The sequence below is a fragment of the Polychytrium aggregatum genome (genome assembly GCF_025602895.1).
Source record: "Polychytrium aggregatum strain JEL109 chromosome Unknown BJ171scaffold_16, whole genome shotgun sequence".
NCBI lineage: Eukaryota > Fungi > Chytridiomycota > Chytridiomycetes > Polychytriales > Polychytrium > Polychytrium aggregatum.
This window is the reverse complement of record NW_026516218.1, coordinates 542,588-570,464: the sequence shown is the minus strand read 5'-3', so window position 1 is coordinate 570,464 and position 27,877 is coordinate 542,588. Positions and strand designations below refer to the sequence as shown.

General features: G+C 56.8%; 9 protein-coding genes across 9 annotated transcripts; 6 read left to right on the top strand and 3 right to left on the bottom strand.

Annotated features, from left to right (window-relative positions):
• Positions 1-168: 168 nt before the first annotated feature.
• Positions 169-1,866, bottom strand: BJ171DRAFT_83461 (transforming protein RhoA). The gene is made up of 4 exons (XM_053115920.1): positions 1,405-1,866; positions 1,007-1,204; positions 702-836; positions 169-517 (listed from the first exon to the last, which is right to left on the bottom strand). The coding sequence occupies exons 1-4, from the start codon at positions 1,498-1,500 to the stop codon at positions 353-355; spliced, it is 594 nt and encodes a 197-aa protein (XP_052967205.1). The 5' UTR covers positions 1,501-1,866; the 3' UTR covers positions 169-352.
• A 56-nt stretch (positions 1,867-1,922) lies between these two features.
• Positions 1,923-4,498, top strand: BJ171DRAFT_503049 (uncharacterized protein). Its single transcript, XM_053110834.1, has 5 exons — positions 1,923-2,324; positions 2,479-2,855; positions 3,045-3,066; positions 3,196-3,308; positions 3,489-4,498. The coding sequence occupies exons 1-5, from the start codon at positions 1,955-1,957 to the stop codon at positions 4,101-4,103; spliced, it is 1,497 nt and encodes a 498-aa protein (XP_052967204.1). The 5' UTR covers positions 1,923-1,954; the 3' UTR covers positions 4,104-4,498.
• Positions 4,499-4,692: 194 nt separating this feature from the next.
• Positions 4,693-5,457, bottom strand: BJ171DRAFT_598702 (uncharacterized protein). Its single transcript, XM_053114862.1, has 2 exons — positions 5,282-5,457; positions 4,693-5,135 (listed from the first exon to the last, which is right to left on the bottom strand). The coding sequence occupies exons 1-2, from the start codon at positions 5,375-5,377 to the stop codon at positions 4,965-4,967; spliced, it is 267 nt and encodes an 88-aa protein (XP_052967203.1). The 5' UTR covers positions 5,378-5,457; the 3' UTR covers positions 4,693-4,964.
• A 1,305-nt stretch (positions 5,458-6,762) lies between these two features.
• On the top strand, positions 6,763-8,266 carry BJ171DRAFT_581329 (uncharacterized protein; the record flags this gene model as incomplete). The annotated part of the gene is made up of 7 exons (XM_053114095.1): positions 6,763-6,809; positions 6,960-6,991; positions 7,172-7,416; positions 7,568-7,693; positions 7,798-7,980; positions 8,089-8,128; positions 8,244-8,266. 7 exons carry the CDS (start codon positions 6,763-6,765, stop codon positions 8,264-8,266), a joined length of 696 nt encoding a protein of 231 aa, XP_052967202.1.
• Positions 8,267-8,463: 197 nt separating this feature from the next.
• BJ171DRAFT_598700 (uncharacterized protein) lies at positions 8,464-10,589 on the top strand. Its single transcript, XM_053114861.1, has 5 exons — positions 8,464-8,922; positions 9,063-9,237; positions 9,377-9,569; positions 9,731-10,319; positions 10,405-10,589. The coding sequence occupies exons 1-5, from the start codon at positions 8,701-8,703 to the stop codon at positions 10,516-10,518; spliced, it is 1,293 nt and encodes a 430-aa protein (XP_052967201.1). The 5' UTR covers positions 8,464-8,700; the 3' UTR covers positions 10,519-10,589.
• BJ171DRAFT_567739 (Non-repetitive/WGA-negative nucleoporin C-terminal-domain-containing protein) lies at positions 10,590-17,008 on the bottom strand. The gene is made up of 22 exons (XM_053113484.1): positions 16,611-17,008; positions 16,234-16,482; positions 15,813-16,082; positions 15,525-15,658; positions 15,265-15,406; positions 14,921-15,186; positions 14,750-14,765; positions 14,552-14,647; positions 14,295-14,462; positions 14,103-14,191; positions 13,862-13,952; positions 13,694-13,783; positions 13,495-13,603; positions 13,203-13,410; positions 13,013-13,092; positions 12,585-12,839; positions 12,314-12,495; positions 12,120-12,186; positions 11,583-11,896; positions 11,343-11,383; positions 11,136-11,221; positions 10,590-10,933 (listed from the first exon to the last, which is right to left on the bottom strand). Exons 1-22 carry the CDS (start codon positions 16,941-16,943, stop codon positions 10,704-10,706), a joined length of 3,516 nt encoding a protein of 1,171 aa, XP_052967200.1. The 5' UTR covers positions 16,944-17,008; the 3' UTR covers positions 10,590-10,703.
• Positions 17,009-17,132: 124 nt separating this feature from the next.
• BJ171DRAFT_503042 (N2,N2-dimethylguanosine tRNA methyltransferase) lies at positions 17,133-20,915 on the top strand. The gene is made up of 16 exons (XM_053110833.1): positions 17,133-17,392; positions 17,490-17,545; positions 17,650-17,667; positions 17,793-17,886; positions 17,971-18,178; positions 18,295-18,349; positions 18,477-18,537; positions 18,620-18,735; positions 18,911-19,059; positions 19,241-19,394; positions 19,494-19,628; positions 19,721-19,803; positions 19,975-20,160; positions 20,265-20,367; positions 20,456-20,524; positions 20,630-20,915. The coding sequence occupies exons 1-16, from the start codon at positions 17,311-17,313 to the stop codon at positions 20,636-20,638; spliced, it is 1,578 nt and encodes a 525-aa protein (XP_052967199.1). The 5' UTR covers positions 17,133-17,310; the 3' UTR covers positions 20,639-20,915.
• A 154-nt stretch (positions 20,916-21,069) lies between these two features.
• On the top strand, positions 21,070-24,538 carry BJ171DRAFT_503040 (uncharacterized protein). The gene is made up of 14 exons (XM_053110832.1): positions 21,070-21,231; positions 21,385-21,462; positions 21,620-21,717; positions 21,808-21,906; positions 21,994-22,095; positions 22,211-22,530; positions 22,643-22,815; positions 22,948-23,097; positions 23,250-23,361; positions 23,450-23,527; positions 23,661-23,720; positions 23,809-23,927; positions 24,048-24,142; positions 24,287-24,538. The coding sequence occupies exons 1-14, from the start codon at positions 21,094-21,096 to the stop codon at positions 24,429-24,431; spliced, it is 1,767 nt and encodes a 588-aa protein (XP_052967198.1). The 5' UTR covers positions 21,070-21,093; the 3' UTR covers positions 24,432-24,538.
• A 196-nt stretch (positions 24,539-24,734) lies between these two features.
• Positions 24,735-27,722, top strand: BJ171DRAFT_598697 (glycoside hydrolase superfamily). The gene is made up of 8 exons (XM_053114860.1): positions 24,735-25,075; positions 25,245-25,349; positions 25,452-25,546; positions 25,713-26,055; positions 26,173-26,361; positions 26,504-26,723; positions 26,848-27,081; positions 27,195-27,722. The coding sequence occupies exons 1-8, from the start codon at positions 24,856-24,858 to the stop codon at positions 27,508-27,510; spliced, it is 1,722 nt and encodes a 573-aa protein (XP_052967197.1). The 5' UTR covers positions 24,735-24,855; the 3' UTR covers positions 27,511-27,722.
• Positions 27,723-27,877: the final 155 nt, after the last annotated feature.

Genomic DNA, 27,877 nt, shown 5'->3' with positions numbered 1-27,877 from the left:
CTGTTCAATATTCGGTCTTTTCTACATATCAGTCAGCACCATGCTGACCACTTCCCCAGCAATCCCTTCTTCATTGTGTCGAGTCTTGATCCCCCGTTTCACTTCGTAGGGCCTACTATGGACCCCATCTTGATCAGATTGATCACTGTGGGCAAGCGGCTTGTCGGTTCCATGCACAGAGTACTTCGGCTGCATCTCGATCCACTCGGCACTCATTGGCCGCAGCGTCCCCACACCCAAATCCATGGCCAGGGCAGCACATTCACCACCAATGGTGGAGATCGTCGTCCCCAATTCAATCCACTTGATGTATTCTTTGCCTTATCCGTGGCTCCCTGTCGCTCGGAAGGCTTTAAAGCAGCGCGCACTTCTTGGATTTATGGGGCTCGGCTTGCGAGCGATTCCTTTGCAGCGCCGCACGGCTGGCACTCTCAAATACTTCGCGGACGCCTTCGAGGTTTTTGGCTGAGGTTTCACTGTAGCAATAAGCTCCGATTTTGGCTGCCACTGCTTGGCCCTGTCATCAGCGATGCGATGCAGTAAGTGAGATCGAGTGCATCGGAGCGGTGAACATGGGGTAGTGTCATTGGGGCAAATACGGGTGTGGCCCCGCAATGCAGTCCGTCGAGTGGCTGAGTTCGACAGAATGCACCCAATGCACGGGCACCGAGGATGCCGGCCGACAGCTGCCAGGAATGTACCTCTTCGGCAAGGACGGGATGCTCATTGCGAGCAGCCAGGGCCCGCAGAGTGTTTGGATCGTTTCGGAGATCCACCTTGCAGGCAACGAGGATGACGGGCACATCAGGGCAGAACTGGCGGACCTCACCGATCCACTGAGGATAGAGGTTGGAGGAGTTGGATGAGTCGGCCGTTCGCAGTTCAATCGATACAAGAACGGAAACGACGCACATGCATCAGTGCTTCGCCGCACGCTGATGGTGGCGGCGCGGCATACAACGGCGTCAGCGCCGGATTCGTAGTGCGACAGGCGGCCAAGACTCACCTGGGAAGTGATATTCTCGAGCGATTCGGGCGAGTCGACGGCATAGCAGATCAGGGCAACATCTGAATAGGGATACGAAAGAGGGCGGAGCCTATCATATTCCGGCTGGCCAGCAGTATCCCACAAGGCAAGCCCAATGTCCTGACCGTCGATGGAGAGCTCGGCAACATAGCTCTCGAAAGTCGTGGGGATGTAGTGCTGCAGAGCGAGCGAGAGGATGTCGATAGCAGGTAAGACTGAGGTTCAGAAAAATCTGGGCTGGCTGGATATTGTGGCCGCATTGATGGCTCTCAGCCGTCCTCTTGTGGGCAGGCGATGGACAGCGGCTTCTCCTCGAAACGAGATTCGAGCAGAGTGCGGCGCAAGGGCAAACGGAGCAGCAGACCAAAGACACCGACCTCAGGGAAGCGACCATAAGCAAAGACGGTGAGTAGCGTGGTTTTCCCGACGTTGCCGTCGCCGACAACGACAAGCTTTCTTGAGGTTACGCCCATGGCTGCAGGGCTCGAGGTTGGATGGAGGCGAAATGCGACGCGGGGACATGAGAGCAGAGACGCCGAGACGACACAAAGGTGGTGGCGATGCCTGTTGCCCGCAACCACAAGTGCCGTAATAGCGACGGCCGCATGGTCTGGATCTTGGATTCACATGCGAATGTGTCGAATAGCACCGCTATCAACACTGCATATGGCCGTCGCCATGCTCGATGGGTCCGTGAGCACCATTCATCTGGGTGACTGGTTTCTGTTTCGTTCAGTGCCCGCTGAAATACCGATAACACTCGCTGACAACCCAGCCAGGAAACCATCACTTCCCCAACCCCGCGGCGGAACAATGACCCACCTCCATCTGCACCAGCGGGACAAGTCGGTGCTGGAGTGTCCTGGCTCGCCCTGGCTCGCCCTGGCTCGCCCAATCGCCACCCGACACGGCCCTGGGGCCGCGACCATGACGTGGAATTGGGCTGTCGGCTTGCTTTTTCAGCACCCGCTGCTCTCTCTTCCCACCGGCCAGTGCGATCCGGCTCGATTTGATCTGCACCACACCGAGCACCGCCGATCGCCAGCATCGCTCCGTTGCTCCGAGCAGCTTCGTGCACAGCATCCTGCCTCAAACTTTACTCGTCTTGAATACTCACCGATGAGGACCCATTCCGCACTCGCTGTCTTGGCGATCTTGGCCTCGCTCGGGGTTTGGTCAGCGACTGCATCTGCATCTGTGCCCGAGGCTGCGGTTGCATCACAGAGCGACCTCATTTGCAAACCAGATGCGAGCGGCAATGAAATATGCTACCCAAGGCTGTTCCTCCCCACCCACGGTAAGGATCAGTGCCTACCAAGTGATGAATCGGATGCGGCCGTATTCCGGCAAACAGCTTCCGGCCTGCCACTGCCTCTGATTCGCAGTCAGAGTGATGCTCTCGTCAAGCCGGACTCCGTAGCCCCAAGACTCACCGCAGATCCTTCATTCAGAGTTTCAGCCAGTCCATGACGACCAAGAAGTGCCCAAAGGGCTCTACATTCGCATGAACTTCCAGACGGGCCTGAAAGAGGCCAAGATATACGTCCCCGAGACCGACGACCAGCCCAACGACCACGCCGCCGTCGCCGTCGCATCGATTGACCTTGATCAAGATGGCTCCATCCGGCGAGTGGATGAGGCCGTACCCGAGCGGCACCATCACCAACAATCGCCCCAGCCTCGGCCCGATCCGTCTGACCCAAGCTCCTCAACCTCGTCCAGATCCAAGCATGTACCTGGCCGCAACGCCTTCGAGGATCTGGTTGTGAAGCTGCAGGAGACAAAAGACACGACCAAGATCCTCGAAACCCTGGCATTCATCGAGGATGTGAGCGCACTTGATTTGCACATTCGGGAGCTGGGACATCGCGGACAGATATCCTGATTATTCATCCGACATCCCGGCTGCTCGCTTTTGGGCGAGGCCTCTCTGCCGTGGATCGATATTGATGGATCGATATTGATATTGATGGATGCCATATGCCAACTTTTGTCTCTGCCTCCGGTTATGAAACAGACCGTCCACCAGATCGACTGGGGTGAGTCATGGATCATGCGCTGACTGGAGAGCGTTGGATCGTACGCTTCCGCCATTACCAAGACAGGAATCGTCCGCAACCGCCGATACGAGCCCCGGGCACTAATTCGCTGTGTGGTGCGGTATTCAGCTTACGATTTTGCACGGACCGAGCACGGAATCCCTGCCATGATAGGATATCTTGAGAACCCCGATGCAAACGTCCGTGAGAAGGCCGCGCTCGTCCTGGGCTCGCTGACGCTGGTAAGCAACAACGGATCTCGATCCCGCGATCTCACCGCACATACAGTCTCCGTTGCCGCCCAGCCATCGCAGTGGACCCAAGCCGTTGGCCTGTGTATCATCGCTGGAAAGTCTGCCTCCCGCAGCTGGCTCGATATTTCTATTGAACCATCCGACTTTCTGCTGCAATCTGTAATGCAGAACAACCCCAAGGTCCAGGACTTTATTCGCGAGCATAGCCTCTACTCGAGCTTGAGCAACGCTCTGGCCACCGAACCATCCATCCGGGTGACCAGCCGCCTGTTGTTCGCATATGGATCGCTGGTGCGGTCCAACCGGGATGCCCTCCAGTCGTTCCACTCGTACGCCCACGGCCTCTCGGTCCTCTCGCGACTGTGGAAGACGATCGGCACTGATCCCAAGAGCTTGGCCCTGCGTGGCAAGATCCTGACTCTCTTGGCCGACTCCATGGACACCAACATGTGGGAGGAGTCTCCCGATCAACTCGACCTGCGCACCAAGTACGAGGCCATCGAGGATCTGCTGGTTGCCGGCCCGCTGCAGACCTGGTGCCAGATCCTGTACGAGTATGTGTCTACAAGCGAGCCACAGGCACATTTTGAGGATGCCGCAAAAACCCTCAGCCTCCTGCTGCAGGCTCAGCCGTCATCGTGCAACAGCAAGATAGTGCCGCCGCTTCGTCAGTGGGCCAAGCAGACTCGCAAGAACCTGGCCGCTGCTCGTTACCAAGACTATGATCAAGAAGCTCTCCGAAACTATCTGACCAACATCGACACCCAGCTGGCCAAGGCTTGACAGTGCTATGACGGATACTCCCAGTAGCACTTTGACCCTGGCTTGTTACCGACAGCAGACTCATGCGCGGCCTCACCGAGCCAGAAGTGCCAACCAAGAAGAACCGCAGTGCTGACTGTCTGGTTGCTCAGCACATGCTTTCGCCACACGCATCTACCTCCGTGCATCATCGAGCTTGAATGCCAGAAAATGGGCTGGTTGCGTAGTAGCCCAAACAAATCAAATGCTGGACGGGCTCTGGCCACCGCATGCTACACTTTATTCAGAAAAAACCGGGACAACACAGCCGTTTCCATGAACAGGTAGTATGTGATGTGCTCGCGTCAAGCAAAGCCATAAAAAATAAAACAGATCACTTTGGCAGCCTCCGAGTGAAGACCACCGGTCGCTCTCCGGTCTCCACAATCGACCTGCACACTAGTCTCGGAGTGCCAGCGATGGATGGTGCTCTTGGACACACTGAAGATGGAGGCAACCTTACACAGGCTATGGATGAGGGCGTAGCATCGCAATGCGGCGGTGCGAAAGTCGGATGTGTGGCGAATGGTCATGGCCAGCGCGCGATAACATTGGGTAATAAAATATTCGATGAATGGTCAAAAACACGGGCGTCCCGTTTTTTATTGGATTGCCTGTAATATAGCTCCTCAGACAGTCGCTGAACATCTCAAAGTGCCACCAGGCAACCACATGGGATTCGCGAGATCTTGTGGATGGCCACCGTAGCGGGTGGTTGCGGGTGGTTGCGGGTGTGTATTGCAGAGGTGGGAAATGGCAGCATGGACCGGCTTCAAAATCAGGTGTTGTTCCTTCTCGATTCGTACACGCCCCAGAGTATGTCTCGGAGGTCAAACGTGGCTTTCAGAGGGCGCCTTCCGGTATCCCCGGAGACCCCGGGCCAGTGAAGCCCGAGGCGACTCGTTGGTCCTTCTCGTACTCTGCAAAAATTCGCTGCTGGCGCTCCAGATCCAGCTGGTTCTCGAGCCGCTGCCGACGACGCTCTTCATCCTTCTCGATGTTCTGACGACGGGCCTGGGACGAAACACATTCGAGTAAGTATGGAGCGGGGGCCGCTCCGTCGAAAGTGGGCCGCCGTGTTGGTCATCGACACCGATCGCATGCAGGACGGGAACAGCACCCGCAGCCGGCTGTGCAGGCACCTCGATTGATCGACTTACGACAAACTCGACATCCTTCCAGTAATTGACGCCGATGATGGTGGCGGTCGTCAGCGCCAGGCTCGTGTAAAACGTAATCTTGGAGGCCCTCGACATACTGTGTGGCTGATTTCTCGGGCGGAGGATGGGTTGGCCGGGCTCGGGATTGGGATTGGGATTGGGATTGGGATTGGGATCAGAGGGCTGCAATCGAGGCGGGACCTGATGCGGGCTGGAGCAAGATCGGCAGACGCGGGTGGTCGAGAGCCGGCTGTGGCCCTGATTGGGTGTTGGTTCTGGCTGGAGCTGGTTGCGGAACAGCGTCGTACAGCCGCGCCAGAATGACTGCGAGCCACACACACACAGCTGCACAGAACCGCAGAGCCACAGAAGCGCCACGTGCCGGCTGTCTTGCCGGCTCGAGTGCGTTCGAGCCGGGGGCAAATGAAATTCATTAGCAATTAATGCCGTCCCTCGCGCGCTGTGGTTCCAGCACGGTGCAGGCGCCCTCACAGAGCACAGACACTTTTTTTTGCGTTTTGCTTGCGTGTGGCTCTCGCTCTGGTGTGCTCAAAGGCAAGGTCTCGGCGTCGCTTCTCCCCCTCGTCCCTCTCTTTCGTTTGCTCTTGCCTTCGACAGACCGCATATTCCAAGGTAACCCGGCTGGCCGCCCGTCCCTGTTCCCGCCCTCTCTGGCCCGCTCGATCGCTCCTGTTCGCCGTGTCGGCAGCAGCTATCCAGCCGTGGGCTGTCGTGGCCTCGCCCCAAGATATCCTCTGGATCCAGACAGTCCATCGCCCATCGCCTATCGCCAGCGATACTAGTCCATCAACGCCACGAGCCTCCATCAACACCGATATCCGATAACCGAGCTGTGCTGTGACTCGACTAGACTCGGGCTAGTGGTGGCCCATGTGTCACTTGAGCGCCCGACTGAGTCGAGCTCTGTCGATATGTTGGACTCGGTCGGCTGGTTGAAGGTCCGATGTATGCTGCCAGATCTCATGTCCCCGCGGCGGACGAGGCGGAGGCCTACCCCACAGATATCACTCGGCGTATGCACTCAGGACGCCATGGCGCTCTGTCGCGGATTTCTCGGGATCGACCACATGGACCTTGGAATGCTCACTACTCCCGACCGCGCTCGACTACCATCCGGATAGCTGCTCGATCCAATGCATGGTGGCTCGGGACACTCCCGATTTCAACTTGCGTCTGTCTCCTCTCTTCGTCCGAATTCTCTCTCATTCGACTCTAATCAATCGACTGCTCTGCCACCCATCAACGCTCATCCACAGGAACCATGTCTTTCCGCGCTGTTTTGGGTCGTAACGCTTCGGGTTGGTATCGCGCAATCCGCAGCCGTAGACCCATCTGATGCGCGGTGGTCGGGTCCCGTGTGTTGGTTTGAGTCTGACCAGCAATAGTCGGTGGGTGCGAGTTTGGCTTGGTCATGCCGCCGATACCAGCTGCTAATCCCTTGCTACGTTTGCAATACAGCCATGAAGCCTGCTTTCGCCAGACTCGCTGCTCCCAGCCAGACCGCTGGGTACGTTGTTGCTATGTAGTATCCATTGAGTCCTCGGGCCTTCGACATTCGAGCGGCCTCTCGACGACACGCTGGAATCAACACCTGATGATCTCGCTCACTCACCTGCGGCTCGCCATGATTGCAACCCATCTCTCCAATCCGCATCAGTGCCAGCGCTGCTCTGCGCGCTTACTCCACTGGTAAGGATCGCCAAGACGTCGCCCTGTCGACTCCATCATCGACGGCGTTCCGGGCGGCATGCGGCTGCTATCAAAGCCAAGCAATCGGTTGCATTCGATGACCCGGCAAAGCCCCATCGTTATCGTTGGTGCGCCTGCTCGCCCTGATGGCTGACTCGGCTGAACTGCTGCCTCAAACAGAGACCAAGCGCCCCGAGCCCAAGGAGGTTGCCAAGGCTATCCTCGACAAGTTCCCCGGCAACAACCCCGTCTCCAAGTCTGGCACCGTCCTCCTGACCGCCTCCGTCGCTGCTTGGCTGGTTTCCAAGGAGATCTACATCGTCGACCACGAGTTCTTTGAGATGCTCTGTATCTTCGGTGCCTACGGCCTCTGGTTCCAGGGTGGCAAGGACGGTGCCTTTGAGTACTTTGCCGACCGCAAGAACGTAATGTCGTGTCCAGTGACTTTTTGAACCCCGTGCACCCGGTTGCCTGAGCGGGTGCTTCCTCGCTAGAGTCCTGCAATCGATCGGAGCCGTGGCCGGGAGCCCTTTGCTCATTCTGGTTTTGTTTGGACCGTTTTGTCGATGATTGCAGACCATCCGCAAGGTCCTGAACGAGGCCCGTGAGGACCACAAGGCCGTTGTCCAGGAGCGCATCTCTCACATCAGCAAGCTTTCCGATGTCGTTGAGGTCACCAAGGGCCTGTACCAGATCTCGCGAGTGCGTATTCTCTCGTCCAACGCATTCCTTATGAAGCTTCCGCAGCCATCGAGCAATTCTCATTCTCATGGTAACCACTTCCCATATATGCATGCCATGTTCAGGAAATTGCCCAGCTCGAGGCTGAGGCTTATGAGCTCAAGCAGACCGTCACCTTCAACCACGAGGTCAAGAGCGTCCTTGACTCCTGGGTCCGACACGAGGCCAGCATCCGCGAGCGCGAGCAGAAGCAGCTTGCTGCCCATGTTATCAAGCAGATCGAGGCCTCTCTTGCCGATCCCAAAGTCGTACGTATTCCCACCCTCGTGCTGCCAGCTCTCTTTCCGTTCCTGTGGCATTTCCACGTCGCCCGGACCGGACACTGTCGCTGACTCTGTGTTGACCCTTCCTTCCAGCAAACCAACATCCTCAACGAGACTGTCCGTGAGATTGAGCGTAAGTTCCGTTGCCGGCCTGGCTTTTACTAGCCGGTTCTTGGCCCCTGCTCTATTTTGTGCTGTTGTTACTTAGTACCACTAACGCCGACTCCTGTCATCGCTTCTTGTAACAGAGCTTCTTACCAAGCGCGCTTAAGCTATTTGAGCTAGACATGAATCGCTCTGTCCAATAATAAACCGCACTGAAATGTCGCACGACAACATCTGGCCTTATCAATAATGAATACTCTCGCTTCACTGTATATGCTGGCCTTGCTGCCTGGGTTCTGGGATTTTGTGCCGTTCTCAACGAGGATGGGAATGTGGTTCTCCCGCAGAATATGCAAGAGTGCGTCAAGGTCGCCTGTGAACAACCAGACTTGTTACTTTGGGCTTCGCTCTCGAGCGGGAATCGGCCAGCCCGCCGAACGGCCGTTATCTCCAATCGCTCGGCGGTTGGTGGCCAGCAACACTGCCTTCCACATCCTGCCTCGTCGGCCTTGGCTCACTCCGATCTTGAATCCATCTCCGTCCTCATATTGTTGCTATTCTCCCTCACCCAAATCACTCGCGCGTATCGCATTCATCACAATGATGTCCACCAACCTCCCTCCTCTTCCGACGGGCTCGCGCCCAACAACCGTCGGTAAAAATGACACAGGCGTCTCTGTCGACGATCCCAAGCTCCGTGAGCAGACCATGATACCCGGCCAAAAGAGTCTGGCCTATATCGCGATTCTCGAAGATGCCATCGAGCAGCTCCGGATCCTCAGCGACATTGCGCCAGATCCAGGCAAAATCGACGGCAAGCCAGTTGAGTGCATTCGCTCTGCTGTCGCCTCGAGCCGGCACATCGGCCAGGAGCAATCGTTGCCGCGATGCGTGTCATCTCGACTGCTTTTGCTGCAAGGCGCTGTTTGGTTGACACATCATGCTCTCGGTCCCTTTGCTAGATCAGCGACGAAATTACCAAGATGCTCAAGGAGCAAAAGGTGCACGAGTGTCGCATCATCGAGATGCTGGATGAGCAGGAGCGCATCAAGAACTTGCCGGACTTTAAAACCCGTCTCAAAGACAACCAAGCAGCCATCGCCAACATCCAGAAAGACCTTCAACAGTCCGTGCAATGTACGAAACGGCTGCTTCCACACCGGTTCGCAGTTTCAAGAGCCGTGTCAAGCATCGCATTCCACCCCCCCCTCCCATCCCAACGCTGTCCCGCTGCCGCTCAAGTCCGACTGACCCCTCTATTATTCTTACGATCCAGCACTTTCAAAGTGTCTGCGCACCCACCCAAGCTACTCGCAGAATCTCTTCAAAATCCAGACGGAGCGCAACAGCCTCATTGTCCTGCTCATCAAAATCGCACGCGAGCTGCGCGACTGTCGCTTCACCAGCCTAATCGCCACCGTTGACGAGGAGCACAAGCGGAAGAATGCTCTCGAAAACACGATCAGCCGGTAAGCCCGAGTGCATCCACCGACCCATTCGGGTGCGAGGTTTGACATCGGGGATACCGCCGGGATGGTCCGGGGCGGCCGTAGGTGCACGTTGAGAGGGCTGACGATCCGGTTCCCACGCTTTGCCTCATCCCGTCCTCGACCCACCGGCGGCCCTGAAGGGAGAGCGAGGCCTCCGAGTTGCTTAAAGAGCTCCAAAAAGAGCTTGCTAACGAGAAGAAGCTCCTCGAGGAGGAAACCAACGAACGAAACCAGGTCATCCAGCAGCTCAAGGACACGATCCAGGAGATCAATGCCTTGACCAACAGCGAGCAAAAGTACATCAAGAAGGAGACCAAGGCCCGCGAGAGCAGCGTCAAGCAACGGTGCATCGCCAAGGAAACGGCCCTCGTCGAAGAAAAGGCGCTGCTCACCAAGCAGATCGACGAGGAGGTCAAGGCCAACAAGGCCATCTGCGACTTTCTCTGCCGCCAGCGCGAAGTGCTTGAGAAGCAGATCCAGGACTGGATGCAGCAGTACGAGGAGGATACCGAGGCCAAGACGAACGAGCTCGAGGCTCTCAAGCAGAAGCGGACTGCCGATCTCGATCGCTTCGAGGAGCTGGTCTCGGCCTATGAAGAGTTGGAGCGTGTCGTCGAGGAGGACAAGCTGGCCAAGGAGAAGGAGGCTGAAGAGCTTCGCATCAAGCAAATCCGCGAAGCTGCCGTCATGAGAATCCAGTCGTGGTGGAGGAAGATACTGGCCAAACGGGTGGGTGACTCGTGCTGGAGGTGATGCTGGAGGCGATGCTGGTGTTCCCCTGGCAGTGACTGACTGGCACAATGCCCTCCCACAGGCGGCAGCAAAGCCGCAAAAGAAAGCCAAGGGTGGTGGTGGAAAAAAGGGTGCCTCTGGAGCAGCTACACCAGGCAAGGCATCCAAGCCAGCGACCAAGGGCAAGAGCAAATGATCGCGTTTCTGGATGTGTGCTTTGGCCGAGCCGATTGTTCGTGTCCCGCCATGCGCTATATCTACCGAAGCGTATGGGCCACCCAAGTGCCGATTCGTGGGGTTTATTTTGTTGATTCATACGGCCCATGTGCGGCGGAGGCGGAGGCGGGTTATGCCATCCCATTCCACATGTCGGGCCATGAATTAAATGCCGATGCACACTTGAAGATAGTACTCGATGTCGTGGGTTCCTTGAGAGAGAAGCTGGAGGAGCTCTTGGCCTTCTCTCTTCAGGTCCATCTCAACCCAGCCCTTGACGTCTAGCGGTGCCCCCGCAAGGCGGTGCTCCTCAATCGCCGGCGTGCCCGAGGCTTTGAGGGAGCTCAGAAGGTTGGGGATGCTTGGATGCTCGGTGGCGAACGGCGATTCCTTGTCTGCGGAAGTGACAGTCGGCAGCGAACGGTGAGGAGGGACGCGGAGCAGCAACATCACAAGCGGCGTCGGTACAGAGTGGAGCAGATAGGGCTCGGCCGATTCATGCTTGGTGCTTTGCCTTGCCGATCGTATCACTCGCTTTGCCTACAGAATGGTTCTATGGGTGTATGGCGAGAGGTATGCACACACACTTGTACTTACACAGAGTGTTGAGCACATGGAAGATCGGTGTCGTCTGGAGCTCTTCTCGACACTCGCGATCCGATTGCAGCCAGGCTTGGTCCCACCTGGTGAAGTGCGCCAATCCGAAGCATAGCCAGCGAATGAGGCGCGGAACGAGCATGGTTCAGTTCCTTCGCTGACGACCAAAAGCGATAACACAGTCTGGTAACCAACAACGGCCCTCACCTGGTCTGCAACAGCGCTCGGCGAATGATAGTATTCATCCACTATTGACATGAGGCGGATGGCGGTACAAAGTCGAGGGATTGGGTTGCAATGCCGGCGAGTGAGCGCAGCGACCCAGCCCAACAAACAGACAGACAGAAGTCAGTAAAAACATAGGGCCGTTCATGCCCGCGTGACCCACGACGGTGCGATGGCTCCGGGTTGGTTGGGTGGAGAAAAGCGAAAGGGGATCCGCCATACCTGCTGCAAGTTGTTGATGAGCGGGCAAATGTCCAGCGCTAGTCTCCAGCGCATATTGTCCGGAGACTCCTCGAGATCAACCAACGTCAGGAGGTCGACAATGTCCTCTGGTGCGACCACAAGCCCACTGGCGATCTTGCGATGAGCTTGCTCGCAGCACCAGCTGAGCCCCGGTCGGTTGCGGAGCACAATCAGGATGTGCTCGCGGCACTTGGCGAACGCACGGGCTGCGTTTCCTTCGTCCACATAGCGGTTCATCCACGAGGTCGAGATGGCATCGATGCTCTCCAGGTGCAGAATGCGGTTCTGAACCTCTGCGGCGAGCCAACGCAGGGTCCGGACAGAGAGAGCATGAAGTTTGTCAGCAAACGGGTTCGGAAGTACCACAGCGCCAAAACTTTTGGGGAACATCCGCCGCGACCATGGTCACTTCCCCTGTAATCACCGATGTGTATCGGTCTTCATCACGCCCTCCTCCCGACTGAACTGGACCGACCGAGCTGGACAGACTGAATCTGAATGGCTTGCATCACCTACCAAGTCCCAGGGTCTCGTCTTGCAACTCGGAGGAGAGAAGCGACAGTCGAGCCAAGCTCGCGGCAGTCTGCACGTAATCGACAGCCAGCCAAGTTAAAATCAGGGACAATATCGAACACTGAGACAGGTGCAAGGCACAAAGATAGGTGGGACAGGACGCCAGAGGACCACCGACTCGTCCTCCACGCTCTTACCTTGGCTTTCTCCGTCAAGCTCTCGGTTTTGGAGATGGCCAACAGGGTTTCGGCAGCTTCCTGGAATCGGCCGACTCGGAAATCATGTACCCACGAAAGCATCGGAATTGGATGCTCCTGCAAGTACTGCAAGAGTAGGTGGTTGTAGCTGTCGGGCTGGCTCAGCAGGTCTGCGTATCGCTCTGTTCGGTGGAACACATCGCAGGGTCAGCAACGGAGCCGGTTGAGCAACTGTTGGCTGCAGTCGGTGATCGAGGAGCGCATAACGTACGCGTCTCGAACTGGAACTGGAACAGCTCCCTGGCGAAGAGGTAGCCATATTTGTTGACATATCCGTCGATGATACTGGCTTGGGTTTCGTCAATGCTGATCTGGCCCTGGTACCCCTTCTTGATCTCTGCGTTGTACCACGAGTTGTTGCGGCTGACATCTTCATAGCTGAGCTTGGCCAGAGTGCGGTAGTATCCAAACTGCTCGGAGAGCTTGAATGCCGCGGCATGGAGATTGGGAAAGCTGTCGCTATGGGCTGGGGCACCAATGCGGTCGTCGTATCGAATCAGATCAGCCCTCGATGTAGCTCCGCAGACACAGCCCCGCCCACCACCAGACTCATGTGAATGGGATCGCGACCACCACCGACGCCGGTATCATATTTGGCTCGACACATCCAGTTCTGAAAATGCTCGGCGCAGTGCTCACCTAAATACCCATCGACCGTGCATAGTCCGTTGATGACCATGGCATGGATATTGTCAAAGAGTGTCCGGTCGCTCTCGCGGCTTCAGTGTGCCAGTTCAATCGGGCAGCGTCCACGAAGGGTTTAGTTTGGGGGACAATAGGCGTAGTTGCGCAGGGGCTGATATGTTGGCGCACAGGCGTCTCTACTTACCGATGGGAGACCGCGGCCAAATCACGGCACACGCGGTGGAGAACGTCTCCGAGGGCGATCAGCTGTCCAACGAGAATCGCTTTCGCCGAAGAAGTGTCGAGATGCTCGGAGCCGTAGCCTGCATGGCCGTTATCCTTCAAAGCTGTACTCAGCCATCTCAGAGTCGATTCAAAGTGGGTGGAGACAAGGGTGTAGATGCTTTCGCTGGCTGTTTTGGCAGCCACAGTGAGTAAGCTGGTGAGACGTTGGACACAAAACCGATGTGGAATTCAAGGCGTCGCAGCAAACCTACCGCTCCAGGGTTCTGCTGGAAACTGTCTTGGCAAGGCGTATGCCTCTCGCTCGTCATTATATTCACGAAGTACATCTTCCGCGGGCTCATCAAAATCATCATAAAAGTTCTGTGCGTTGGGTAGTTGTGTCAGTGTCGGGTGTGGTATATCCATGGTGAAGAAGGAGGATGTGCTGGTTCCAGAGATTCCGTGGCTTACCAAGAGAATTCGATTGAGCTCGATGATGCGCTGCGGCGGGTCGTTGGCACCACATCGAAGACTCTGGATGATACTGTGAATGTCCGAGATCTAAGGGCCAGTTGTCTTAATAACCAAATTCCACTGCGCACGCAGCCATCCAGAGGCATATGCATCAGTCACACGCACGTTATAGCGGAAAAACTGGCGAATATCTTGATACTTCCAGAGGTTCTTGATAGCGGCGCTGAGGACATCCGTGGCTCTGTCGGCGCTTTGGCTGTGGTGTTGTCGTGTGGTCAGTCCCATGTAGCTGTTGTCGCAGCCCGGCGACCTTTTCCACGCCGTTGTTTCCGCGAAAACAATGGCCCACAGCAATGGCAGTAAGGGACCCTCGTGTTGGTTCACAGATATCCGGTATCCGACTCACCCGTAGCTGTTCTGATGGCGCCACAGACGATATGCAGCTGCAAGCTTTCTGGTGTTGAAATACAGCTGGAAGCGCGTGGTTTCCGAGAGCTTGAGGTAAAGGATAAAGCATGAGCCCAAGCGCCATCCGGTCCATCCAGTGTCTCAAGTGGTCGCCGACAGAGTTTGAGGTCAGGGTCAGGGCAACACTCACCCTGTTGTGGGGCCCTCCGTGAGCGTGGACAAATTTGATGATTCTTTTATGGCAGCACAGCTTGAGCTTCAGCTGCTCTTCGAGCTCCATGATGGCAGGGAACAGGCTGTTTCCCTCCTTGAGGATTGCCTCGCTCAAGTGGATGGCTGCCGAATCAAAATCACCCGACTGCGACGACACTTGTTACTGACGAGCTGTCTAGATGTGGACAGCGGCAATGCCGACCAGTTGTTTTGGTTGCTTGACGGTGTACTTACACCAGCGTATTCCTCCTGCTCCTCGTCGTAGAGAACATACTGTCCCATCTTGGAAATTAGCTGCTCCGTTTCCTTGGATCCAACTTCGGTAGTGTCCTAGACAAACCCGCTTGGATTAGCGGTGCTTGGTAGTCATACCAGCATATCGCGAATAGGCATTCAATTGGCGCACTCCATGCGAATTGCAACCATTCATACCTTTTTGGTGGCGTTACTAAGACAAGACAGTCGCCACGGTTTCAGGCCGCCGATGGTTGAGGGAGCAACATCCACGGATATGTAAGAATAGATCGCGCATCGCAGCAAAAGGATGTTGCGCCAACCACATTCTTGGACAGCTTTGTTTGCCGAGTCGATGCGTTTCTTTACCTGGCAAGGATGCTCTTCGTTTTCACCATCAGGCCCAGAATACCGGCCTCGGCAGAGAAAACCAGTGCGTAGTCGTCCGCATCAACGCTGCCGCGAGCTCGGGCGAGCTCCAGTCCAATAATGGCATCCGAGCCCGATTGCCTCAGAGAGATTTGCTCTTCAGAGAGAAGCTCGGGCACTGTCGATGTGAGGACAATCATCTCGGGAAACGTCACCATGGCAATCAGTCCACCGTTGGTGATTCCGAGGTGTGTCTGGGACTGAAGCTGAAGATGAACACATGGGTGTCAGTAAGCGCTTACACCTGCTTCACTGCTCATCAGCACGCCGATGCAGCAACGTACTTCTCGAGGCTTGCACTTGTGCTCCAGGATCTTGGCTTGCGCGGCGCTGCTGGCTCCAGACACCGGATCAAACGAGAGGGTGCACAGGGCGAAGCGAGCACTGCCGTTTGCTAGAAACGTTGCCAGAACCACCAAGCCACCCCTGTGGTTGTTCACACAAGCAAGATTGATGTGTGGTTAGTCGATCTCCTTATCGCCGTCGTGCTCAGCAACGAGCGAGGCCGTGGCTGCCGAAAGCGATTGTCCAGTAGCATACGCACTCGGAGTAGTCCATGTCGACAAATTTGGGCGTGAGGTCGTCGTGGGTAGAGAGGTACCGCGACTCAGGTCGGTTTTGGTATACTTGTGCAAGTAGCTGCGCAACATCTGCCTTGATATCTTGCTCTCCAATATACTTTCCAGCAACGGTCACTCGTCAGCCGGATCGTTGTCGTCAGATAGTCTCGATTCAGCCATGCAAGTGACGAACGAGTCGATGGCAGCATCGTGCCCGGCTGGGGCAGTTGCTTGCCCTCCATTCGCCTGCCTGGTCCGCGGTTGCTCCTCACCTGGTATCCCCGCGATGGAGAAATGTTCCACACGATCAGCGATCGGTCGGTCAGCACAAATATATCTCGCGAGTTGCCGCTGTCGTTCCTGGGGCCGGATATCACAGAAACCACTTTATGCTTGTCGCTCCGCTGCGAAAAGAGCTGGCCGAATGCGAACGATTGGGGCTTGACAAGCGACTCATACGAGAGGACCACCTGTCCACCCGAGTTTCTGATCACAATATGAAACAATGACCCGCCGCCCGTGGCCAGGATCCAGCCAAAGGGCTGCAGCATCGACAGAGATCCGGTCAGATTGAGCCATGGCAAGCGCGATAGAAGATTAGGTCAAGGACAGTGGGCTGCGTCCGATCAATCGCTTTGAGACCACTGTGGGAACAGGTGCTGATCAAAAGCTGAACTGCCGTCCATGACTTACCTCGCAGCTGATCAGGTACTTTGCATCCGCCGACTCGACCGGAAGCCGGATGTCGGTGAACGACGCCGACCCAAAGAGCATATTGTCATAATACCGGCATGAGCCCTCCTGATTGCAGATCAGCAGGCCGGTCTGCCGCGGGTCTTCGGTCAGCGAAGGGATGACTGCGACCATGTTGGGCTCAGGAGAGTCGTCGTTGATGAGGGTCGGGGCCGGAAACTCTTGGACGTTGTGTCCGAGGGCGAGTTTCTGGCGGCCGTCGGATGGTCGTCGGACGGATAAGAGACGCTGTTTTGAGAATCCAATGCACCCTCTGGGCCGTCTCGATCGGTGATGCAGATGGAAGCGATATGCGTCTGCCCACGCTCGCGGCCTACCTTCTGGAACTGCCAGACATAGAGGCTGGATTCGTTGGCAAGGTCCAAGATCGCCCACCCGGATATGCGATCCAGAGTAACCTTGGGCTTGTAGTACGCATAGTTGAACCGGGCTTTCTCGCCCTTGATGAAGGCAATCTCTCGCCTGAGCAGCTTCTGGACCTCTGGATGTACCACGCCAGCCGTGCGGACCGAGTAGGCGCGATGGTCGATCACCGTCGTGACATCGGGCTCGGCAGCCTTTCCAGCGGGCTTGGTCTTGCTGGGCGAGGTGCGGTGTGTCGGGGTATGACGGCTCGGGGTCTGCACCCGTTTCTTTGAGCTGGAGAACATGGCTGGCGCACAGTCGCTGCCCTGCTGTCGAGGAGGAGGGGGATGGAGGAGGATCGGGCGCTGCGATGAGGCAGAGCTGGAGCGAGAAGCCTGGTCGCGATCAGGGCAGCCAGGACTCGCTGGCTGGCTCGAGCCAGCGAATGGCGCATTACGTAAGAAATTTTTTTGTGCCGCCGACCAACGGGCTCGCGGCGATCTGGACGACCAAAATCGACCTCCAGATGCGGCCGCAGACCAAGGGGCACTTTCACCAACGGCACCGGCATCAGTGATAGCATCAGCGGCATCCCAGCAGCACAACGCCGCCGCCAAGATACAACAAGACAGATCCAGCTCCGCACAAGCAGCAGACCCGTCCGTCAACAGCATGGGAGAGCCAGACGAGGAGCCCAGCCAGCCCACCTTCGAGCAGTATACCACTGCCGACGGTCTGACGGCGATCAAGGAAGGTCTGTTGCCCGAATCCCAGTCTCCATCTTTGGCACGCTCTCGGCTCTGTCATCCGATCCTCCGCGGCAGCAAATAACACCATCGCAACGTCACCAGGCCAGGCCGAGATCCTGTTTTCGAATGCCAACGATGTCTTCTACAACCCGGTTCAGGTGGGTGCTCCGCAGTGCCGCTCGCTTGCTCGAGCGATGCTGCCGTCGGGACTTTTGATGCTGCATAGCTCGTCTAACACAAGCGGCCACATCTTTACCCACAGGAATTCAATCGTGACATGGTAATCTCGATTGCCACGACACTTGAACATCTACACAGCGCGGCGATGTCTGCCCAGCCGCAATCGTTCCCGTGAATTGTGACAATTGCATAGACTGACATACACGCGACGGATGTCACATGCAGTCGGTTGCGGCCATCAACGTCTGGAGTGAAATGTACCTGCAGGAAAAGCGGGAGGCAGCTACAGCCACTCGAAAGCGAAAGCAGGATCAGAACGGTAAGCCTGGAGCCGTCTGCGGACAGTGGACCTTTGTGTGAACGAGCGAGCTTATCGGCCAATATCGTTCCACCACGAAAACAGCCGTGCCGCTACCAGTGCCTGATGGAGTCGCGATTCTCGAGGGACTCTCGGCCACGGGCTTGCGATCGATCCGATATGCCAAGGAGATTCCCAATGCCAAGTCCATCACCGCGAACGACTTTGATGCGAACGCTGTCGAGACCATCAAGCGAAATGTCAACCACAACGGCTGCGAGGACAAGATCATTCCAAGTCTCGGTGATGCATGGTAGGAGCGCTCTTGATGCCAGCTCCCACCCCACGTGGAGCATGCCATCGGCAAATGTACAGCCCAAGAATCGTGTCCTCGTTCTCACGCATGTCTCGGACTGTTCGTGCGGCCAGTGCCGTCATGTACCAGAAGCTTTTTGCAAACGAAAAGTACGACATGATCGATCTGGTAGGTTCGATAGAGCGAACGACATATGAATTTGGGACAGCTGCTTCACTCTATTGGAAATGACAGTCGCCACTGGACAAAATCAAGCTGACGCAGCGAGTCCTGCTGTATGCCTTGCCATCTTCAGGACCCATATGGATCAGCCGCCCCGTTCATCGATGCCGCTGTCCAAGCTGTCGCCGACGGAGGTACGATGCGTCGAGTTGCTGGCAGTGCAACCTTATCGCTTCGATCCGAGCTAAACGCTGACATAGTTGCTCTTGTGGCCAGGCCTGCTGGCTGTGACCTGCACGGATATGGCGGTTCTTGCCGGAAGCCAGCCTGACTCGTGTTGGGCCAAATACGGAGGCATGCCCATTCCGAACGCCCCATACTGCCACGAAATGGTAAGTCGCTGGACGCAGCACGAAAATGCAACCGCATCCTTTTGCGAGCAGACTCGACGCAGTCCACTACCGATTGCATCAGTACACCCGGTAGCTCCGGCGAGACAAGCGGACTGGATTTGCCCCCCCCCTCCATTTGGGCTCCATGCGCTTGAATAACACAATCTGTCAACAGGGTCTGCGCATCGCACTGCACACCATCCAAACGTCAGCTGCCCGACACAAGCGATATATTGTGCCACTTGCCAGCTGTAGCATCGACTTTTACATTCGCATGTTTGTGCGAGTGTACACCTCTCCACAGGAGGTCAAGAAGCTTGCGAGGTACTGTCTCAGCATGCGCTGAAGTAGCCTCAACCGCATGGATCCACTCCCCTTGCAGAGAGAGGAATCCCTGGCGAGCTCGCTGAAGCCGGTGTCGTGATGCCGCTCGCTGGATGGATGTCGCAGGCCGAGAGCTCCGCTGTATGCAGGCCCCATGCTCATTCTACAATGGCCGATCCAGCAAAACTGCCATGGTATATCACTGCAATGGATGCCGATCGTTTGTCACCCAGCCGATTGGAAAGTATGTCGAAAACGGCAACAGTGTCAAAGGCGGCCCTGCCAACGGACCGCTGGCTGCGCAAGCATGCGGCTTCTGCGAAACAAAAACCAGGGTAGGTGACAGACGCTCCATCTGGTTGACAACATCAAACATCCCTCTCCGACTGCTCAACTCGAACCGACGACTCACAGCTGGGGGGGGGTGTTTTCAGATCGGTGGTCCATTCTGGGCTGGACCGCTCCACAACGACGTTTATCTCCAGAAAGTCATCCAGCACGTCAAGGACAATAAGGACAAGTACAAAACCAATGGTCGGATGCTGGGCATGCTCACCGTCATTTCGGAGGTAATGCAGCCAGCCTGGATTCCCTCTCCACAAGAGATGATCTGGACTTTGACGCCCTGTGCTCACGAGACACACCGCATCTTTGCCACCAGGAACTGGAGACTCCCTTTTATTACTCTCTGAGCTCGCTCAGCGGCTCCCTGCGATGCACATCGCCGCCCTTGCTCACCGTATTGTAAGTCCCATGGATGTTGTTGCTTACAGAGCTTGCCAAGCCAGTGATCCACTCCACTTCCCCTGTCAGCACGACCCTCGCTTGCCGTGCCGCTGCCATTGTCGCAAGCGAGTCCTTTGCAGTCTTGGCTATCATCCTTCTTTGCTGATCAACGTCATTGATCGGCCCCAGCTCGGCCCTCCTCCACAAGGGGTACAAAGTATCTGTCTCTCACGCCTGTAGTGGCTCGATCAAAACCAACGCCCCCACATCGGTGGTTTGGGATGTCATGCGCGGTTGGGTCAAGTTCCACCCGGTCAAGACCAAGTCGGGCGAGGAGCAGTCTGTCTCGGCTAAGCTTTTGGCGGTTGAGCCAAGGTGCGTATGCTGGGCAATCCTCCGTGGCCTTGTCGAGCTGCAGACCGCGGCGGCATCATGCGCTAACGCAATCCTGTTCTCGCCATTGTACCCAAACGTGTCAGCTTCGAGGCCAACTTCGAACCACACCCCGAAATGGAGGCACCCTCGCGCAAGATCAAGCTGGTGCGGTACCAGGTCAACCCGACCAAGAACTGGGGCCCCAAGGTACGTCACTTGATGCACTGATTTCCGGCTTGGGAATGCCTGCAAAGGGCTCGCACTGACCCACTGCTGCTCCTCGTCGGATCTTTAGGCCCGAGCAAAGAAGCGCGCGATCGACGAAGGCAAGAACGACGGCGATGCCGAGAGCGACCAGAAAAAGGTCAGGGTTGATGCTGAGGCTCAGTAGCAGACATGCAACGCATTTGCCCGCAGTGGCCGAATCGATTTCTGACGGACATCCAACCAACCGACTCGGCACACAAAGCAACCCTGATTCTGGATCGCTCCTCGCCACGCTTAAGCTGATAGGGCGGCTTGTTTGAAAGTGAAATGCCGCACGGATGAACCGAGAGCGCTTTGGGCGACATGGCGCTCCAATGCAAGCCAGACGGCTGTGGGGAACGGCTTGCACGGCAGCCAACGACCCGGCGACCGCTTCCCCCCGATGATAGTTTTGCAGTAGTCACAATCGTAACGGAACAGAGGGCTGCCAGGGATTGTTATCTCTTTTTGTCTGGTACCTGAATAGAGACACACATGTTGATATGTCATTCCGCCCGGTCTTTGATTTCTGCTTGCGGTGTCGCATGGCTGGACGGAACAGAGCTTCGTTGCGGAATCGTCAGGCGGCGATAGCGTGCGCAGTCGGATCTGTCGGCGCTCTTTGTGCTGGCGAAGTTGCCAGAGCCACCCATCCGCCTCTCACCTCGATCGGCCTCAGCTCTACCAATGCCGCAGGAAAGGAACATCACGGTTCTGTACGGTTCGCAAACAGGCTGCGCCCAGGAGGTGGCCGAGCGCATCGCAAGAGAGGCCCGTCGCCGCCACTTCCATGTTGTTCTCTCCGCCATGGACGATTACGAGCGGGTGAGTGGCATTCTGACCCTCGCTGGTTGGCCCCATCTTCTAATTGCATGGCCCTCCGGCCCGCTCATCGCAGCAGACTCGGCGGACCCACGGGTACGCTGCCGGTGACTTGCTTTGGTTGACATGGACACTGCTTCTTAATGTGTTTGGCAGGCCAGCTTGACGCAAGCAGGGCTGGCGATCTTTGTGTGCTCTGTCACCGGCCAGGGCGATGAGCCAGATAATATGAAGGTATGATTTCGATCGCCAGTTGGAATAGACTCGCCAGTTGGAATAGACTCGCCAGTTGGAATGGACTCGCCAGTTGGAATGGACTCGTCAGTTCGGTGTGTGAATCTCGGTCTGTCGACTCCAGCCATGAAGCTGACCCGCCGCTCTGCTGCCTCAGCGGTTCTGGAAGTTCCTGCTGCGGAAGAATCTACCTGCCGACTCGCTCGCAGGGCTCAAGTTTGCTGTATTTGGTCTTGGAGACAGCTCGTATCAGAGGTGCAGTGTTGTCCGGATCCTCGATCGCAGCCCGGTCGCAACAGGCGTTTGGGTTGCTGTCGCTGATATACCCTACGCAATCGTGGACAGGTTTAACTTTCCAGCCAAGAAACTTTACAAGCGACTTATTCAGCTCGGCGCAGAGGCGATACACCGAAGAGGCGACGGCGACGATCAGCACAAACTTGGGTGTGTTATTTTGGCAACACATCGCAGCAGGGCGGTCGCATTAAGCAGTCGCTAAGCAGTCGCTAAGCAGCATTCGTTTCTCGCCAGAGTGGACACTGAACTCGATCCGTGGCTGTCCGAGCTATGGGCCATCGTAATGGCGCTGTATCCGCTGCCACCCAACATGGAGATCATTTCGGAGACGGTTCTATATCCTTTCCACGCCGAGCCGGTTGTCGGCCTCCCTCGATCTCGCTTTGTGATTCGTACATGCCGAAAACGTGCCACCCTATCCTTAACTCGCACTGGTATCCTGGCTTCCTACGCCCCCTCCAAGCTTCGAGATCGAGTTTCTGTCCTTTGAAGACGCCGATCGCATCGAGCCATCTGCATCCTATGCCTTGCTTCCCAGAGCCACGTTGATTGCCAACGAGCGTCTTACCGCCGCCGATCATTTCCAGGACATCCGGCACCTTTCCTTCCGAATCGATGGACCGGCGCAGCTCGACAGCGCTGTTTATAATCCCGGTGATGTCATGGGCCTCTACCCCAAGAACGACCCAGATCTGGTTGAGGAAGCACTGGCCTTCTTTGGCTGGAAGGACATTGCAGACAAGCCTCTGCAGCTCAAGCCTGTCCGAGAGGGTGCGTCACTCTGCCTGCTTTGCTTCCGAATGGGCAGTGGACCCGCATTCCTGTTGGGCTGGGAGTTACTGTCGACTCACTTCCCCTTCCACCCTGGCTTCTAACGATCCAGATGCCAAGCGGCCGAAGCACTGGGGCACCATCATGACCCTCCGAATCCTGCTGGAGAGCCATCTGGATCTGTTTGGGCATCCGCGGCGGTACTTTTTCGAGCTTCTTTCCTTCTTTTCCACGGATCTGGACCATGCCGAGAAGCTGCGCGAGTTCGCCTCGAGCGAGGGACAGGTACAGACTCTGCATTGCGTCCCTGACGGCTCAACCGCTTGTCGACTCAACCGCGGTGAGCATGCTCCGTTGCCTCCATGTGCTCGTCGTTTCCTCATCGCTCTCCCAACACTGCGCATTTTCATTCTCTAGCCCGATCTCTACTCGTACTGCCATCGGATGAAGCGCACCACCTTTGAGGTCCTCCAGGACTTCCACTCTGCCAAAGTCCCCTTGAAATATCTGTTGGATCTGATTCCCGAACTCCGGCCGCGTCTCTTCTCCATCGCGTCGTCTCCGAATGTGGGCTGACCGATGTTATCTGCAACTCTGCGTGGCGTTTCCGAAGCTGGTTGAGGGGATTGACGATCTGACGGATCCCGTGGCCCGATAAGCAGCATTCGTTTGCTTTAGCACCACGATCCTGACCTCATCTCCGATTCCAACATGGACAGGTCGACCGCAGCCGAATCGACCTGACTGTCGGCATCATCAACTATACGACAAAGCTCAAGAAACCGAGAACCGGAGTTTGCACCAGCTGGCTCTCCAGCCTGCCGTGTGGAAGTAAGCGTGTGTGCGGTCGCCAGATGTGCCGCCCGCAGAGATCTTGATATTGTATCGTGACCCGTGCCAGGCATTAATGTCGATCCAGCCTCCGTCCCGTTCTACATATCTAGAGGCACCATGAAGCTCCCAGACGACGGCGTGCCCGCGATTTTCATTGGCCCAGGCAAGTCATGTCCCTTTCCGAACACTGATGCATGATGGGGACATTGATATACAGAGCCACATAATGCAGGCGGGCTTGGACCTTCTGGACAGTGCTCGTTAACAAAGCGGGAACTCGTTCATCTGGATTACAGGCACAGGCGTCGCTCCGATGCGATCGTTCATACAGGAGCGCATCAATCGCGGGCACCACGGTAGGCTTTTGGCAGACGTGTGAGGCCGACGACAGATACAATACGCCGCTCGGAGTGGTTCCTGACCATCACCAACCACTGCTTGCAGATAATGTCCTCTTTGTTGGTTGCCGCAATCAGTTCAAAGACTATGTATACGCCTCTGAATGGCAAGCGGCCTGCAACAGGGGGCAGCTCAAGGTGTTCACGGCGTTTTCTCGGGACCAGGTTTGTAGCTGAGACACCGACGCCACCAGCACCGCACCCATCTGGAGCCGTGGGATTGTTCCTCTCGACTGCGCCGTCTTCGACTCGCTCTGATACGTATACCCTCGTCCAACCCTCCAGGACGAGAAGATCTACGTCCAGCACCGCATTCAGGAGCAAGCCAAGCTCATGTGGGAGCTCATCGGAGTCAAGGGTGGCTTCGTCTTCCTCTCAGGGTAAGTGGTGACGGTGCTTGGGAAGCTTCGGCGCTACCGACGACCCAATCGCTGCCATCGTCGATCTGCCTGCCTTCCTGCATCCATGCGTCGCCACTGCCGGCTCGCTGAGCTGATCCGTGCCATGGCCACCTCTCACCCCAGTAATGCCAAGCGCATGCCGTACGATGTCGAGGACGCACTCAAGGAGATCTTCAAGATCGAAGGCAACATGACCGACGACGAGGCGCTTGCTTATCTGCGCGGGCTGGAGAAGCAGCGGCGGTTCCAGCAGGAGTGCTGGTCGTGAGCGACATGTGGAATACAGCATGAGTGTGGCCACCGCTGGCATCTCTCGCATCTGTCGTGCTGAGACCCTCGATGGTGGTGTGGGCCGAGTTGCTCCAAGAAACGGCCCATCCCATGCTCTTCGTGCATATGTCCATATCCATGTCCATGTCCATGTCCATGCAGCACCCAAGGACGAGCCGCAAAATCCCGATCCCCAATCCACAGCGACGGCCGCCACCAGGCAACGCCACCACCAAGCCGCCTGATCTCGGCACGTTTCGTGGTGCGTTGCCTGGCCTCCACCAGGGTGCGACGCGTGTGGGGTTGCAGATGGCAGGACGCAGGGTGGATGTGCGGTGGATGCAGGATATATATATATCGACTCGCCGGGCTCTCTGGGCGGCGTCGCTGCCCTGCAAGCCCTGCCTTCCCGTCTCGACTCCATGCTCGCCCAGCTCGCCGTCGCCGCAATCGGCGTGCTCTCTGCTACCTCCGTGCTCGCCAAGAGCCCTGCCCAGGACTCGTCCGTTGGCCTGCAATGGTCTTTTGCCGTGCCCGAGACCCAGCCCGTATCGAGGATCCACGGTATCGATCTGTCTGGCGTTTTTGTCGATGCGACGGACCGCCAGCGCTTCTTCCACGGTGTCAACGTCGTGTACAAAGGTAGGTGCGTCGATGGCCAGGGCCTCCAGTTTGTTTCCTCTCTCTTGGTCTGGCCGCTGCCGTTCGCCGGGGGCCTGGCTACCACAGCATACCGGCTCCCAGAGTACAGCTTTACAGCGCCGCTGACTTGAACTCATTTGCCGATGCCTGTTGTTTCATCCGCCTCCAGCCTTCCCTTACTTTCCCGAGACTCGCTTCTGGGACATTCAGTACTCTTTCAATGAGGACGATGCCCGGTTCTTGGAAGACCTCAACATGAACGTCATTCGCCTGGGTGAGCGCCAGCAGCCTCGAGCAGCACATTTGGCCGACTCCCGCGTGCTTGCAGCTTGACTAACTGCCTCTTCTGCTGCTGCGGTTGCCATTGCTGTTTCAGGCGTGATGTGGCCCGGCGCTGAGCCCGAGCGCGGCACATACAATCAGACCTACTTTGAGGTCCTCAAGGACATTGTCGAGGTGTGCCAACGCCATGTAAGGCCTATAAGGCGCAGCTCCGGTGTAGACAGCATGTCGATATGCGGGCTGGTCGAGCGCGGAGGAGGAGCACATTTGATGCGCTCGGCTGCATGCAGCGGTGGGCCAGCGATCCGCCTGTCTTCAGCCACCAACGTTTCCGGCCTCCATTGAATTATCGCAGGGCATTTACGTCCTGCTGGACATGCACCAAGACAATCTCTCTGAGCGATACTGTGGCGAAGGCATCCCGCTCTGGGCAGCTAATTCGACTGGTGCCTTCGGAGGCTTCCCACTGCCGCTTACTCGCGAGGCATGGAACCACAAGGGCGACCATACTCCAAGCCGCCAGCAGTGCGACGAGTTCAACTGGCCCGACTACCAGGGCTCGTTTGCGGCCGCCCGAGCGTACCAAAACCTATATGATAACCTCAATGGCTACGCAGACGACATGGCCGCTTTCTGGGCCAGGGTTGCTACCGAATTCAAGGACTATCCCAACGTCCTCGGCTACGAAATCATCAATGGTGAGTAGCTGTGTGTGTCCGTGGATACGCATCACTGGTTGTTTGCTCATGGGACCCGCGCGATCCGCATTCGCTGACAGCGGACCGATGGTGCATCTCTCCCCCGCCTTCGCACAGAGCCACTGGGTGGCGACGTTCTGAGCGACCCTCGGCTCATTCTCGAGGAAGGCTACGCCGCCACAAAGGTCCTCGAGCCCTTCTACGACATCATCCAGAAGGAGATTCGCAAGGTTGACCAGGACGGACTCATTTTCTTTGAGTCGGTCACCACCGACGACAACTACAACGGATTTACCAAGACTCCCGGTAAGTGAATGAGGGGCATGTGCTGGAGATAGCAGCTCGACGAGCCCGTCTTGCTACGGAAGAACGGATGTGTAAATCCGAAACATGCCTGAGAAACGACGCACAGGGTGCTGCTGACTGTTTCCGGTACCCGGGCCTGCAGGTGGCGAGCCCTATGTCAGCAAGTCGGTGCTCAGCTACCACTACTATTGGCTGGCACCCAACCGCCACTCGCTGGAAAGACACATCCAGCAGCGCATCAAGAATGCAAAGCGACTCGGCAACTGTGGACTCATGATGACCGAATTTGACATTGCCATTGGCCAGCCGGATCTCCTGCATCAGCTCAAGGTCGCTGACAAGTATCTGCAGAGCTGGATCGGGTAGGTTGCATTTGTCGGTGGAGAAGTGGATACGGCCACGGCCTCAAAATGCCAGGAAATAGTGCTGCGCAGGTCAGTGGGGGTCAACTTGCTCCGAGCTAACACTACCGCTGCCTGCCCACAGCTGGGAATACAAGCGCTACATCCCCATTACCGGCTACAACGACTCGCTCTTCATCATCGATACTGGAGAGGTGCACAAGCAGAACGCCCAGTTCCTGTCCCGGCCGTTTGCCGAGGCCGTTGCCGGGCGCGTGTCCCTCATGCAGTACAGCGACAACACCAAGACGTTCGATCTGGCGTACAACGTTGTGCCGTCGACGCTGGGCCAGAACACCGTGATCCGTGTGCAGAAAGAGTACGCATCTCCCTGCCGCCGGCGAACTTTCGATGGCTGTGGCTGTCTTCATATTGACCCATCTAGCGCCAGACTCACCAACTCCACCATCCAATATCTATTACTTCGTTCAGGCTGCACTACCCCGATGGGTTCCACATCGAGCTCAGCGGACCCGCCACCTACATCAACTGCGGCAATCAGTCCAACGTCGTTCTTATCCAGACCAGTGCCACGGCCGGAGACGGCGACGAGATTCACGTTCGTGTGCTCCCCGGAAACCAGACCGACTGCAGCAACATTCCTGTTGCCCCACCGGTCCAGAAGCCCGTTGAACGCAACCGCCCGGTGGACCTGATCGGCCTGTTCTTGTTTGTCCTGGTCGTTGTTCTGGCCATGGTCTACTTTGCCTGGAAGAACGCCAGACGAAGCTACATTTTCCTGGCTTGAGCCCCAACCGAACATGATCGCCGCCACACCTACTCCAACAAGACACGCACTTCGAGTATATGTGTTGTTTGGTAGGCGGAGAAGGAGGGACGGTGGAAGAACGCTCGCCGATATTGCTGTTCATTACTGTTGTTTCTTGTGTTTGTCTTTGATGTGAGCTGTATTACACTATATTCAGAATCGAGCTGGACACTGTCCCGCTCTCATTGCGATTGCGTAGCTTGTGACATACTGCTTCTTCGGTCTCCACAGCCGAGCAGCGGCGCGAAAGCCCAAGAGTGCGGCAGATGGTCATGTCAGCGGCCAACGAAGGCTGGCACCAGGTCATGAAACCGGGACGTATCGGCGAGTCACGCCGCGGTCACCT

Bases quoted from the DNA above. Each gene is read 5' to 3' on its own strand.
- BJ171DRAFT_83461 (XM_053115920.1), bottom strand. From the start codon at position 1,500: ATGGGCGTAACCTCAAGAAAGCTTGTCGTTGTCGGCGACGGCAACGTC. The intron at 837-1,006 runs GTGAGTCTTGGC...CTCTATCCTCAG, and splicing joins TCGAGAATATCACTTCCCAG to TGGATCGGTGAGGTCCGCCA. The intron at 518-701 runs GTACATTCCTGG...CGCTGATGACAG, and splicing joins ATCCCGTCCTTGCCGAAGAG to GGCCAAGCAGTGGCAGCCAA.
- BJ171DRAFT_503049 (XM_053110834.1), top strand. From the start codon at position 1,955: ATGACGTGGAATTGGGCTGTCGGCTTGCTTTTTCAGCACCCGCTGCTC. The intron at 2,325-2,478 runs GTAAGGATCAGT...TCCTTCATTCAG, and splicing joins GCTGTTCCTCCCCACCCACG to AGTTTCAGCCAGTCCATGAC. The intron at 3,067-3,195 runs GTGAGTCATGGA...TGCGGTATTCAG, and splicing joins CGTCCACCAGATCGACTGGG to CTTACGATTTTGCACGGACC.
- BJ171DRAFT_598702 (XM_053114862.1), bottom strand. From the start codon at position 5,377: ATGTCGAGGGCCTCCAAGATTACGTTTTACACGAGCCTGGCGCTGACG. The intron at 5,136-5,281 runs GTAAGTCGATCA...GTTTCGTCCCAG, and splicing joins GGAAGGATGTCGAGTTTGTC to GCCCGTCGTCAGAACATCGA.
- BJ171DRAFT_598700 (XM_053114861.1), top strand. From the start codon at position 8,701: ATGATGTCCACCAACCTCCCTCCTCTTCCGACGGGCTCGCGCCCAACA. The intron at 8,923-9,062 runs GTTGAGTGCATT...TCCCTTTGCTAG, and splicing joins GCAAAATCGACGGCAAGCCA to ATCAGCGACGAAATTACCAA. The intron at 9,570-9,730 runs GTAAGCCCGAGT...GCGGCCCTGAAG, and splicing joins CTCGAAAACACGATCAGCCG to GGAGAGCGAGGCCTCCGAGT.
- BJ171DRAFT_567739 (XM_053113484.1), bottom strand. From the start codon at position 16,943: ATGTTCTCCAGCTCAAAGAAACGGGTGCAGACCCCGAGCCGTCATACC. The intron at 16,483-16,610 runs GTAGGCCGCGAG...GACGGCCGCCAG, and splicing joins ATGTCTGGCAGTTCCAGAAG to AAACTCGCCCTCGGACACAA. The intron at 11,897-12,119 runs GTAGGTGATGCA...GGCTCGCCGCAG, and splicing joins AGACGAGACCCTGGGACTTG to AGGTTCAGAACCGCATTCTG.
- BJ171DRAFT_503042 (XM_053110833.1), top strand. From the start codon at position 17,311: ATGGGAGAGCCAGACGAGGAGCCCAGCCAGCCCACCTTCGAGCAGTAT. The intron at 19,060-19,240 runs GTACTGTCTCAG...TGGCCGATCCAG, and splicing joins GAGGTCAAGAAGCTTGCGAG to CAAAACTGCCATGGTATATC. The intron at 19,629-19,720 runs GTAATGCAGCCA...CTTTGCCACCAG, and splicing joins TGCTCACCGTCATTTCGGAG to GAACTGGAGACTCCCTTTTA.
- BJ171DRAFT_503040 (XM_053110832.1), top strand. From the start codon at position 21,094: ATGCCGCAGGAAAGGAACATCACGGTTCTGTACGGTTCGCAAACAGGC. The intron at 22,531-22,642 runs GTGCGTCACTCT...CTAACGATCCAG, and splicing joins GCTCAAGCCTGTCCGAGAGG to ATGCCAAGCGGCCGAAGCAC. The intron at 24,143-24,286 runs GTAAGTGGTGAC...CTCTCACCCCAG, and splicing joins GGCTTCGTCTTCCTCTCAGG to TAATGCCAAGCGCATGCCGT.
- BJ171DRAFT_598697 (XM_053114860.1), top strand. From the start codon at position 24,856: ATGCTCGCCCAGCTCGCCGTCGCCGCAATCGGCGTGCTCTCTGCTACC. The intron at 26,056-26,172 runs GTGAGTAGCTGT...GCCTTCGCACAG, and splicing joins CGGCTACGAAATCATCAATG to AGCCACTGGGTGGCGACGTT. The intron at 27,082-27,194 runs GTACGCATCTCC...TACTTCGTTCAG, and splicing joins GTGATCCGTGTGCAGAAAGA to GCTGCACTACCCCGATGGGT.